Genomic DNA, 12,566 nt, shown 5'->3' on the forward strand with positions numbered 1-12,566 from the left:
CATCCCGTCACATGCCGTCTATCCGACCCTGGAGTAACACCCGATCCCGGAGCAGGAGCCGTGCAGGACGGGCGCGACCAGGCCAAAACTAACAGAAGGGTTTTGTTAGGAGCTTAAGGACGAGCTCGGAGCTCGGCGTTCTCAGGATTGGTGGCTAAATCGAGCTGGACAGATTTGTAAACAGGAGAAAATATTCACATCCTGCCAAAAAAATATGTTCCAATATCATCCGCTAAAAATAAAAACGTTCTAAATGTTTTCATTCAGCTAACGCTACGTGTTTTTGCTAATCAGAGGTCAAAGATCCTGTCAGTAACCAGTTAGCTAGAATTTTACTTCCTGTCTAACTGCGTCAGCTAATCGATCTTAACCATGCAACGAAATCAGTATAACTTAGCCGATTAGATCCAGTTAATGTTAGCGAATTAGCACAACTCACCTCAACACTGACACCTAGGGAATCGAGTGAGACGCACATCCTCATCCTCAACCTCTTCCTCATCCTCATCCTCTTCCTCATCCTCCAGAGACACACAGAGGTCTGGTGGATTATCTGCCTTCAAACACATGACTAGAGCAACACGTGTGAAGAGTAGGAAGTCATTTTTTCACTGTCAGCAATGCTTGCTATAATAAATAGCACAGGTACAGTAATGAAGAATAAATAAAATGTTGATGACACAATAATCAGATCCACAAACGCAAGTATTTGTATTAAAATATCAACGTTGAGGAATGTTTTAATTAGGAAATTAATTCACTAAAGAGACTAGTGAGTGACTCTTTTCCACATGATTCACTTATTAACTGGAATGTTCCACATGATTCCTTCAGTTTTACATGATTCTTTTCCACATGATTCATATTTTCTAGATGTTTCTTTTTCACATGATCCCTTTATTTTCTGAAGATTCTTTCCACATGATACATATTTTTTCTAGATGATTCTTTTTCACCTGGTTCCTTTATTTTCAAATTATTCTTTTCCTCATAATTCACTTTTCAACTGATGTTCCTCATGATTTCTTTATTTCCGCTCGATTCTTTTCCACATGATTCATATTTTTTCCATGATTCTTTACCACACGATTCACTTTTTAACTGTGATTTTTTCCACATGATTCTTTTTCATACGTTTTTTTTTTCACCTGATCCCTTTATTTTCAAATGATTCTTTTTCACGATTCTTATTTTTTCACGATTCTGTTCCTCATGATTTCTTTATTTTCAAATTATTGTTTTCTTCATGATTCATATTTTTTCTATGATTCTTTTCCACATGATTCACTTTTCAGCTGTGTTTTTTCCCACATGATTCATATTTTTCCACGATTCTTTTTCACACGGGCCGTTTTCACCTGATTCTTTTATTTTCAAATGATTCTTTTCCTCATGATTCACTTTTCAACTGATTCTGTTCCTCATGATTCATATTTTTTCCACATGATTCTGTTTTCACATGGTTCACTTTTCAACTGTGATCCTTTTCCAAATGATTCATTTATTTTCACATGACTCTTTTTCCGCATCATTATTCATCTCCACACGTTCTGATCAGGTCCTGCACACTTGCAGGAGATACATATTTATCTTCTCCTTCCTTCCTGTCCTCGATCTTCTCAGAGCTCCTGTAAAATGTCTTCTTTTTTTCTTACAACAGAGAGCTGCTGTGGTCAGGATCCTCATTCGACCTTTCCATCCTCCTCCTCATTCCTCTTCTCCTCTCGCCATGGTGATGAAAGTGTCCTCTCATCATCCACTATTTGTGGCCAGTGGGCTGCTCGGATGACCGGGAGCTAGCGCACGTGTAAAGACGTCTGATTACAGCTCGAGTTCCTCATCGTCCTCTCGTCCATGTGGTGTCTGATTTCTGGGAAAGTGATTCACATTCATGTCACCTGAAGCCCTTCCTTTAATGGAAACATATATTTCTACATCGCGTGTGTGTGTGTGTAGCTGCTGAGAGTCATGAAGAGATAACGGATAAAACATTACACATTCTGCTGAGTTCTGGATTCTGATTGGTCAGAAACTTTGTTAATACGCTTGTTCTGATGCGTTATCGTTTCCATGGTAACAAATGAAGGCTGTCGTGGTGAAGTTTCCTTAACGTAAGCAGATGTTTATTTAACATTTATGGGAGGAGTCTCCAGTGCCAGAGGTTTTCAGGACAGAGGAGTTTACACTTATAAGCTTTCTTTTTTTCTCCACTTCAGGAAGAAAAGGATCGAAAGCTGGAGCCCGGGCAGGTAAACACCTCAACCTGGTCATAAAGATCCTGTTTAAAATGGATGGATGGATGGATGGATAGATGGATAGATAGATGGATAGATAGATAGATAGATAGATAGATAGATAGATAGATAGATAGATAGATAGATAGATAGATAGATAGATAGATAGATAGATAGATAGAGACGGACGGACAGATAGATAAAGTATCACCTACATTATCTTTATGAACTCTGGTTATAGATGTCGTTTCCATCCTGAACTAATAAATAATCCTTTTTTTCATATAAATTGTCACTGTGACGCTTCATAAGAGTAACATCAGTCACAGGTTTGGAGAATGGAAGAGTTCAGTATCTGTTTGTTTGTTTGTTGTTTTTATTACAGCGGAAGCTCTGCCGTATGAAGCCGACGTTCCCGAACCCAGGAGCAGAGAGGAGCTGATTAAATGTAGGTCAGGTTTCTCAGGGTCTTCCTCATGGAGGTGGTGCTATTTAATGCAGCTTTAAACTCACTCTGTGTGTGTGTGTGTGTGTGTGTGTGTGTGTCAGACTGGATTCCTCTCTCTCTGGACGACAGAACGGCTCAGAAGCTGCTCTGGATCTCAGAGGGCGGGGCTAAAGTGTCCCGGATGTCCGAGCAGCCGTGTCCCGTACTGGACCGACCCGAAAGATACGAGCTCGCGCCTCAGGTCCTGCTTTCTTTACTGATTATACTCCTTTTATATTAATTTATTAATAATACAATCACCACCTTCTTCTCATCTTTACTCTTCCTCTCATCTATTATTTCATTTTAGATGATCATTACATCTTTAGTTCATACTGCAGACTTAAGGCTTTGATATATAAATAATACACAAGTTATAAATGTCCAGGATTTTAGGTTTAGATTCTATAATGAACATAAACATCTATTTATTTATTTTAGAAACATTATCCACAGGGGAGATTTTGGAGTTTTTATTAAGTGGTCCAAGGAAGGAACAGTGGTGAACTGGTGACAGGGTCATGGGCGGTCAAGGCTCACTGATGCACGTGGGGAGAGAAGGCTGGCCCGTGTGATCCGATCCAACAGACGAGCTACTGTTGCTCAAACTGCTGAAGAACTTAATGCTGGTTCTGATAGAAAGGGGTCAGAATACACAGTGCAGGACGGGTCAGGGCTGTTTTGGCAGCAAAAGGGGGACAGAGACAATATTAGACAGGTGGTCATAATGTTATGCCTGGTCGGTGTATAATGAAAAGAAGAGCAACATGTGTAACATTTGTGTAAATATATGTCACAGGTTGGAGGAAGAATTTAAAAACAAAAAAAAGTTCAGTATAAAAATTAAAAAATTAAGGATTTAAAATCCTAAAAATTAATTTATAGTTTATTATTTTTTAAAATAATTTTAACGTATTAATTTTAATTTATTATGAGGCAATTCACACTTAAAATGAAATTCTTTAAAAATAATAATAATAAATAATCATAATAATAATAATAATATAATAAAGCACCATACTGATTTGTAGAACAATAAATTTCTTTTAAAATAATTTAAAAAAATGTATTAATTAGGGATATGATGGAGGGAGAGCAAGATGAGAAGAATAAGCATTAAGATGTCTGTTATGTAAAATAATTATACTAGTGTGTAGTTTTATGCTTTAATAAATAAAGACCCTTGCCCCTCCTGTCCAGGTGGTGTGTAAGGAGGGGCTCCTGGGTTGCCGTGGTTACTGGGAGGTGGAGTATGAAGGCTGGGTGGTGATGGGGGTGGTGTACGCCAGCAGTGGGCGTAAAGCTAAAGACGGAGCATGCGGCCTGGGTGAGAACGAGGCATCGTGGGCCGTGGGCTGGGGCGGATCTAATTACCAGGCCTGGCACAACGGAGAGAGCGTCGAGATCCACGGTAACCGCGGCAACACCATCGGCATCTACGTGGACCAACCGGCCGGCGTCGTGGCCTTCTACCTGGTGGAGGGGGAACCGAGAGAGGCGAGACTCCTGCACCGATACAAAACCACCTTCAAGGACAAGCTCCTGCCCGGGATCTGGGTGGGGCAGAAATCCTCCTGCTGGATCTGCAAGAAGGACTAGAGAGGAAGACGAGGAAGAGGAGGAAGCACGGCTGGGGGTCTGTCCCGGGAAATAGAGAAGCGATGAGGGACAAAACCCGAAGATTTCTAACATGTTCACTCGTATCTTCTCGAATGTGAAAAATTTGTTTTATTTTAAAAATAAAGAGCGATGTTCCTACTGTTCTCAGTCTCTTATGAACCGCAGCGCTGCTCCGTCCTGCATTCTGATTGGTCCAGAAGGTGTGCATTTGTTCTCTAGAGCAGCGGCTTGTTCGAAATTATGCTCCATCGTTTCCATGGTAACAGCTGCCAGACCAATCAGAATCGAGGACGCCGGTGAAGATTAAAGAAAACTTTTTTTGTCCAACAACAAACAATCAGTTTTATTGAAAAAATTGTTTAAACACTGAACACATGGTGCGAAATGTGCATCATCATCATCATCATCATCATGTCGTTACCCAGGCGCTTATCGTGTTAGCGCCAAAAAAAAAAATAAAATCACCTCAAAGAACGATAGTGTAGTGTGGCTTTCTAAAGAACATAGTGTTTATTAACCTCCACGAGCCCTCCCTCCACATCAGCGTCAGTGTGTAAACTAGCTTCATACGCCATCAACTACAACCACCAATGCGCCACGCGCCGATTCTTAGTGTTTCACGGCTTGAAATGTCACGTGACCGAAAGCGAGGCGCTGGAGGATAAGATCTGAGATCTAGCAGAGTTTTAGTGACAGAACGGCTAACCGGGAAGCGAGCAAACATCCAGCTAACGTTACACTAATGATCTTTTTTTGCTAGATTAGAGAACAGGAAGCGGTCAAGCACAAGCGGAAGTCGTCGTCTACAGCGGACGCTCACGCTAAGGATTTCCGAATCAGATCTCGATGCAGACGTGTTTAAACGGATTTCTTCTCGCGTTCACGTCAGTAAAATATTATTAATTGAGGAAAAATCCGATCTGCCTTCTCTATTCCCGAGTTCACAAGGACATTTTAGGTAAGAAAAAAAAAATGGTTGCAGGCAGAGACTGAGGTTAAAGCTCCGCCCCCTGATCGTTCAGAATAAGGAGTGGGGTGATCTCTCACTGCCATGCTTGAAGACGATTTGACGAGACAGATATGAGCACGATGTTGAGAGAAAAATAACTTTAAAAAGGAAAATATAAACAAATCTAATCGTTGGAGATAATAAACCACCAACACGTGATATGAACACTTGTAATGGTAATGACGTATCACGGTATCGGTATCGCGTGATGGTATCGCTGAGCTCTACTTCACAGTTCAACGTGACTGAAACGCACACCAGAGATCAGATCCGGAAAACGCCCTTGTGAACAAGAATGCCCCCTCACCCCCCGATCCGGGAAACGCCTACATTCAGGTACGCTGATCCTAGGCAAACGCTGATCCTAGAACAGCTCTAAAGAGAGATCTGTAACATCTTTAAACTCTTTCTTTTATGCCTTGATTTTTTTTTAAAAAAAAAAAAAGAAAGAGAGAGAGAGTTAAATGTTGAAATCTGTCTTAGAGTTCTAAAAAAAATAACAGGTTGGGGTCGTATTTACATCCCAGTTCAGTTCCACACACACTCCTTTCACGTCATGTCTCTCAAATCATGTCTCTCTCTCTCTCACACACACACGTCCATCATCAGTGCTTGAGGGAGAAGTCGCCCGTGTTGAGGCGAGGTCGAGGCAGCGCTCCGAACATCTCTGTTCCATCGGTGGCTGCCGGAGCTAAAAGAGCCTTCATGCTGGCGGCAATGTAATCCAGATCTGCGCAACCAACCTGCAACACACACACACTATAACAAAGCACACCTTCATCCACTTCCTCTGACTGTCATTAAAGTCAAATCTGTAGAAAGTTCATCAGCCTGTCAATCAAGCCACCTCATTAGAATATTAGGCCACACCCACCAGCTGGACCTCAATGCATTTGACATTCGAATCTCTCTGTATAGTACATTTTATAATGAATGAAAAGTGCAAAATACATCCATATCTCTTATTATTAATCATTTTTATTTTCAGCACTTAACAGCTGATCAACAACTATTTACTATCAGTACACTGGGATTTTCTTTCAGCATTGTGGCTAATGATTGGTTGATGAGCTGTGAATAAATGAAAAGCTCACTCGTTCTCCACTGTGGGAGTCACCCTGCGCTGACCGGTTGTTCCTGTAGCCCCACACAGGTACCAAGACAGGCAGAGAGCGTGCCAGAGCCGTGGGGTTAGACGGGCGAGAGAGAGCTGAGTGACCCATAGCCAGGCCTCGAGGAGGAGGAGGAGCTTCCTCACTCAGAGAACCTGAACACACAATCATCACACTCTAATCAGTAACACTGTCTCAGTCTGACCTCTAGTGGCCAAATGCTACAATTACATTCAGCTCTGTAGAAGAGTTCTGAGCTCTGTTCTGGTGATCAGATCGTTTCAGTGTTATCTAACCCTCAGAATCATCACAGCCTCAGTAAGTGTTACAGAACAAAGGGAAAAGAATGTGTGAGGAATAAATCCTCACCGTCTGTGCTTTCCTCTTCACCATCCGACTCGAAAAATGGCTCACAGTCGTGAGACAGAGAATCCTCATCCATGGAGAACACACCTGAGGGGAGATGCAGGAATACAAGAGAGAGAGAGTGTGAGAGACAGACAGAGAGAGAGAGAGAGATATAGACAGACAAAGAGACAGGGAGAGACGGAGAGAGCGTGAGTGAGACACAGACAGACAGAGAGAGATTCTACCTAGTGATCGGAGCGAGAGACACACCTGTCGACTCGTTGAGATTGCGTCTGCGTCCACCCATATCATCCTCCTCTCCATCCTCCTCTTCCTCCTCCAGATCCACGATTCCGGCCCTCTCCCTCGCTCTCTCCACCTCCTCCAGAGCCGCTCTGTCTCTCTCTCTCCCTCCATTCCCCTGTTGGACCGAGGGGAGGACGCTGACCGCCGTTGGACTGTAGATGGACGGGTAGCTCTGAGAGTACAGCCTCAGTCCGGGACTGACCGAGCCCGAACCTCCCTCACCCACGGACGTCTGTGAAGTTTAATTAAAATCAAGGTTTATATCAACAATTTAACTAAGAAATCAGCAATACAATAAAATGATCAATTAAAAATAACTAATATAAATAAATACAGAAATAAAGAGACCAGAAACGAGATAAATGAGCATAATATCAGCAAAAAAAGAAATCTAATTACCCAAAATAAATAAATAAAATGCCAAAATGAGCCTAATATCAAAAATAATCAAATAAATAGCCAGCCAGAATGAGCCTAATATCATAAAAAAAATCAAATAAATAAATAAATAGCCAGACTGAGCCTATTAATAAAAAATAATCAAATAAATAATTAAATTGCCAGAATGAGCCTAATATCAAAATAATCAAATAAATAGCCAAAATGACCCTAATATCATAATAAATCAGAAAAAAATTAATTAATTAACTACTTATATAATTGCTTAATTCACTGCATGATCTTTTAAAAAGGCAACATGAAAGATACAATGCCAGGATCAGCCAAATATCAGCAATAACACAATAGTTTTTTATTTTTGTTAAAAAGTGATAGATTTTTTTACTTCAACAACAAATAGTTTGAATATTAAAATAAAAAATATTGTGGAATTTGACAAAGTACAGCGTCATGTCACGACACAGTATGATCTACTGACCGGCCTCTCGGAGGGAATGTCCACACCCAGTTTGGCCCCGCCTTCCCCTGTGGCGAGGCGGGCGTGTCTCTGCGCCGTCAGCACAGTGGTAGAATGGAGCACGCCAATGTCGTCCAGGTATCGCCGTGACGCCTCGGCAAGCGCCCCCTGACCCCACACGTGATATCCGTAATCCCACTTCCTGCCTCCCGCCGGCATGGCTCCGCCCCCTTCTCTCTTTTTTGCAGCGTCTCCCTCGGTGCCGGATGGGAGGAACTTCTTGCAGGCGGTCAGGATGGCCAGGTCGCAGCCTGATTTCTGGCTGTACACCTCGGCCGCAGCGAGAAGAGCCTGCCAGCTCTCCTGGTAGTTATCCGGGATGTCCAGCTCGGAGGTTTTGGAGATGGAGGCCATGGCGAAGCGTATCACATCAAACGGGACACGGAGGTGATCTGTGTGTAGTGTTAGCTTATAGTTGATGAGTTTAGAGTCTCGGGGAGCTGACAGGCGAGATGAGACGAGACGCTGATGATGCCGTCTGGGAACAAAACAAGAACAAGTGACGTCATCAACAGTTCCTACAAAATACACATTTCAGCATCTGTAACTATTTGGACTTTTCAACACTGCCATGTTTTCCTGATTTCTGTTCCTGCTGATCATCCCAGACTTCCTTATCTGTCTCTGCCCCTCTCTCTCGCACCTACACACACCCCTCTCCTATTCCTGTCTAATGGGCTCACGTGGTCACGTGACGCAAACATGGCGGCCACCACAGCACATTACAGCAGCAGGGCTTTAAAGCTGCAGAACACACTGCCTCATTCAAAGCAACCTGACCAATCTGCTGGCCTGCGTTCAGGTCTGAAAATAAACAAAACACTGACAGTCGGTTATATAAAAATCTAAGTATCGCGAGGATGGGTTTTGAGCCTTTGAGGCGTGTTTATGTTTCTGGATCTGTAACAAACAACTTTCGCACAATTTACGTGTTGCGTTGTGCAATCGGTGTTTTCCCCAATCACTGCGTCTGTAAACTCATGCAATGCTTACTGACACTATCACACCGAGACCTGGAGTTGCATCAGATTCCTCACAAATGGTGCATTTAAAGGGCTTCACGCGCGCAGGACTCAGCAGTGGGCTCGTGCGTTTTACCCCAAAAACACCAATGTGTGCGCGTGCGTGTTTGTGTGTTAAGTCTTATAAACGTCTTTTTTTCTCAGCGTCACATGCACAACATAACGAAATCCTCTTAACCTTCCTATTGCTAATCAAGCTTTACGAAGCACGAGCCGAATTATAAAACAAACAAACAAACAAATAAACAAACACCCGAGCTAGCTGGCGTTCTGTTTTCTCTCTATGCTAAGCTAGCTGAAGCACTGCACCTTTAGCTAAACCTGTACATGTTTTTTTGTTTTAATTAAAGGATCGATTTTTAAACACTTTACTTACACACTCCAAATTCTTTCAACTTTTTTCCCCTAAAAAATTCTTGAATTAATAGGTTTGCTCTTCTGTTCTTCTCGGTCTCTCTCTCTCAGTCTCTCTTGCTGCCCGAGACTGAACGCGCATGCGCGCAGCTGTTTACAGTGAGGAGGAGGAGGAGGAGGAGGAGGGGGTAACCGCAAGACGTCCCCGCGTGCCAGAAACGCTCGTGCACGTGCGCGACCCGCACTTAACCGTCGCTAACCGTGTTAATAATGTGATATAAAAATATTACATTTTTATTTATTCTCTCAGAAAAAGTGTAGCTCCCAAAAAACTGCCTTCCGGTAAACATTTGTTTATTTCTGAATAATTATGGCGATATAATTACATATATATATTTATATTATATACATACACTATATTGCCAAAAGTATTCGCTCACTTGCCTTGACTCGCATATGAACTTAAGTGACATCCCATTCCTAATCCATAGGGTTCAATATGACGTCGGTCCACCCTTTGCAGCTATAACAGCTTCAACTCTTCTGGGAAGGCTGTCCACAAGGTTTAGGAGTGTGTTTATGGGAATTTTTGACCATTCTTCCAGAAGCGCATTTGTGAGGTCACACACTGATGTTGGACGAGAAGGTCTGGCTCTCAGTCTCCGCTCTAATTCATCCCAAAGGTGTTCTATGGGGTTGAGGTCAGGACTCTGTGCAGGCCAGTCAAGTTCATCCACACCAGACTCTGTCATCCATGTCTTTATGGACCTTGCTTTGGTCACTGGTGCACAGTCATGTTGGAAGAGGAAGGGGCCAGCTCCAAACTGTTCCCACAAAGTTGGGAGCATGGAATTGTCCAAAATGTCTTGGTATGCTGAAGCATTCAGAGTTCCTTTCACTGGAACTAAGGGGCCAAGCCCAGCTCCTGAAAAACAACCCCACACCATAATCCCCCCTCCACCAAACTTTACACTTGGCACAATGCAGTCAGACAAGTACCGTTCTCCTGGCAACCGCCAAACCCAGACTCGTCCATCAGATTGCCAGATGGAGAAGCGCGATTCGTCACTCCAGAGAACGCGTCTCCACTGCTCTAGAGTCCAGTGGCGGCGTGCTTTACACCACTGCATCCGACGCTTTGCATTGCACTTGGTGATGTATGGCTTGGATGCAGCTGCTCGGCCATGGAAACCCATTCCATGAAGCTCTCTGCGCACTGTTCTTGAGCTCATCTGAAGGCCACATGAAGTTTGGAGGTCTGTAGCGATTGACTCTGCAGAAAGTTGGTGACCTCTTCGCACTATGCGCCTCAGCATCCGCTGACCCCGCTCCGTCAGTTTACGTGGCCTACCACTTCGTGGCTGAGTTGCTGTCGTTCCCAAACACTTCCACGTTCTTATAATACAGCTGACAGTTGACTGTGGAATATTTAGGAGCGAGGAAATTTCACGACTGGATTTGTTGCACAGGTGGCATCCTATCACAGTTCCACGCTGGAATTCACTGAGCTCCTGAGAGCGACCCATTCTTTCACAAATGTTTGTAAAAACAGTCTGCATGCCTAGGTGCTTGATTTTATACACCTGTGGCCATGGAAGTGATTGGAACACCTGATTCTGATTATTTGGATGGGTGAGCCAATACTTTTGGAAATATAGTGTATATATTTATATATACATACATAGACATATATTTGCATATGCATATCTGACACTTGACTTTCAAGTTATTTTTGTTTGTTATTTCCACCATTTAATTTTCCCTACTTTTCCCTATATATTCTTAACTATATCCCGTTTTTCATGTCCACACTTTAAATTTTTCTTTTTTACTATTTCTTTTTTATGTAAGACAGTCGTAAAAAGCATTTCATTACATGTCGTACTGTGTATGATTCCGTATGTGACCAATAAAATTGGAATTTGAAATTTGAATTTAAGTTAGTTTAATTTTACAGAATAAACATAAACAACATCATCAAGATGCAGAGAAAAAGTAGAAGATTTTTTTAAAAAAATGGCCAAGTTTATTCCAAATCTATTGCTTTGACATAAAATGCTGAAACAGTATTAACGTGTATTAAAAACAAAAAATAAAAATAAATAAAAATAAAACACATGGATGTATCCGATTTTTTGGCTTCAGTGAATAGCGAGATAATGGTTGCATAATAAATTATAATCTTTTTAAAACAATTCTTCTTCTTCTTCTTCTTCTTCTTCTTCTTCTTCTTCTTATTATTATTATTATTATTATTATTAAAGCAGCAGTAGCTACAATTTTTTAAATCAAAAACAAATACACACACAGAACAGCAGGGGGCTTAACAACAATAACATAAGGGTACACACAGGCAACAACAAATGGAGCACAAAACTTTAAATAAATAAATAAAATTAACAAATTAGGTCCATTTTCCCATTTCCATTCCATTTTCGTCATCATATGACATCATATAAATCATAATTCTGACCCAGAGTTGACTTGACTTGTCAGGTGACAGGAAGTGAGCCAGGTTTAATGGTCATGAGTCACGTTAAAGTGATTCAGTGCTCAGGTGATCAGATGACCTCGTGGTTAGGAATGACAAACATATTGTTCATTTAGGTATTTTACACATACATATTTATTTTTTTATACCAACTGATCTATTACAGTTATACACATATACACATTGTATTATTTTTATTTATTTTTATTTATTTATTTATTTATTGCAGAAAGAAAATCTAGTAAAAATGTAAAAGAAAAACAGACTATTATTATTATTATTATTATTATTATTATTATTATTAATAATAATAATAATAATAATAATAATATAAAACAAACAAATAAACAAACAAATAAATAAATAAATAAATAATGCCAGAATGAGCCTAATAATATTTTAAAAAATCACATAAATAAATAAACAAACAAATAAAGTGCCAGAATGAGCCTTATATAACAAAAACAATAAATAAATAAATAAATTGCTATAATGAGCCTAATATCATAAATAAATAAATAAATAATAAATAAAATGACCTGAAATTAATTAATTGCCTACCTATATAATTACTCAAGTAATTCCTTAATTCAGAATATTATTATATTATTATTATTATTATTATTATTATTATTATTATTATATTTTTTCATTATTATTTATTCTT

The 12,566-nt window shown here is 40.7% G+C and overlaps 2 protein-coding genes across 2 annotated transcripts in view; one reads left to right on the forward strand and one right to left on the reverse strand.

Annotated features, from left to right (window-relative positions):
* zgc:195001 (uncharacterized protein LOC567531 homolog) overlaps window positions 1-4,479 on the forward strand; it is a 7,523-nt gene extending 3,044 nt beyond the window's left edge. The window contains exons 2-5 of the mRNA XM_058373971.1: window positions 2,217-2,249; window positions 2,620-2,682; window positions 2,784-2,923; window positions 3,922-4,479. Of these exons, the coding sequence (XP_058229954.1) occupies window positions 2,217-2,249; window positions 2,620-2,682; window positions 2,784-2,923; window positions 3,922-4,320 (635 nt within the window). The 3' untranslated portion in view covers window positions 4,321-4,479. The remainder of the gene's footprint in view (window positions 1-2,216; window positions 2,250-2,619; window positions 2,683-2,783; window positions 2,924-3,921) is intronic.
* A 190-nt stretch (window positions 4,480-4,669) lies between these two features.
* akt1s1 (AKT1 substrate 1 (proline-rich)) lies at window positions 4,670-9,570 on the reverse strand. Its single transcript, XM_058373957.1, has 6 exons — window positions 9,431-9,570; window positions 7,994-8,510; window positions 7,081-7,348; window positions 6,832-6,915; window positions 6,445-6,617; window positions 4,670-6,093 (listed from the first exon to the last, which is right to left on the reverse strand). The coding sequence occupies exons 2-6, from the start codon at window positions 8,384-8,386 to the stop codon at window positions 5,956-5,958; spliced, it is 1,056 nt and encodes a 351-aa protein (XP_058229940.1). The 5' UTR covers window positions 8,387-8,510; window positions 9,431-9,570; the 3' UTR covers window positions 4,670-5,955.
* Between the last annotated feature and the right edge of the window lie 2,996 nt (window positions 9,571-12,566).

Source organism: Hemibagrus wyckioides, linkage group LG02 (genome assembly GCF_019097595.1).
Source record: "Hemibagrus wyckioides isolate EC202008001 linkage group LG02, SWU_Hwy_1.0, whole genome shotgun sequence".
Lineage (NCBI taxonomy): Eukaryota > Metazoa > Chordata > Actinopteri > Siluriformes > Bagridae > Hemibagrus > Hemibagrus wyckioides.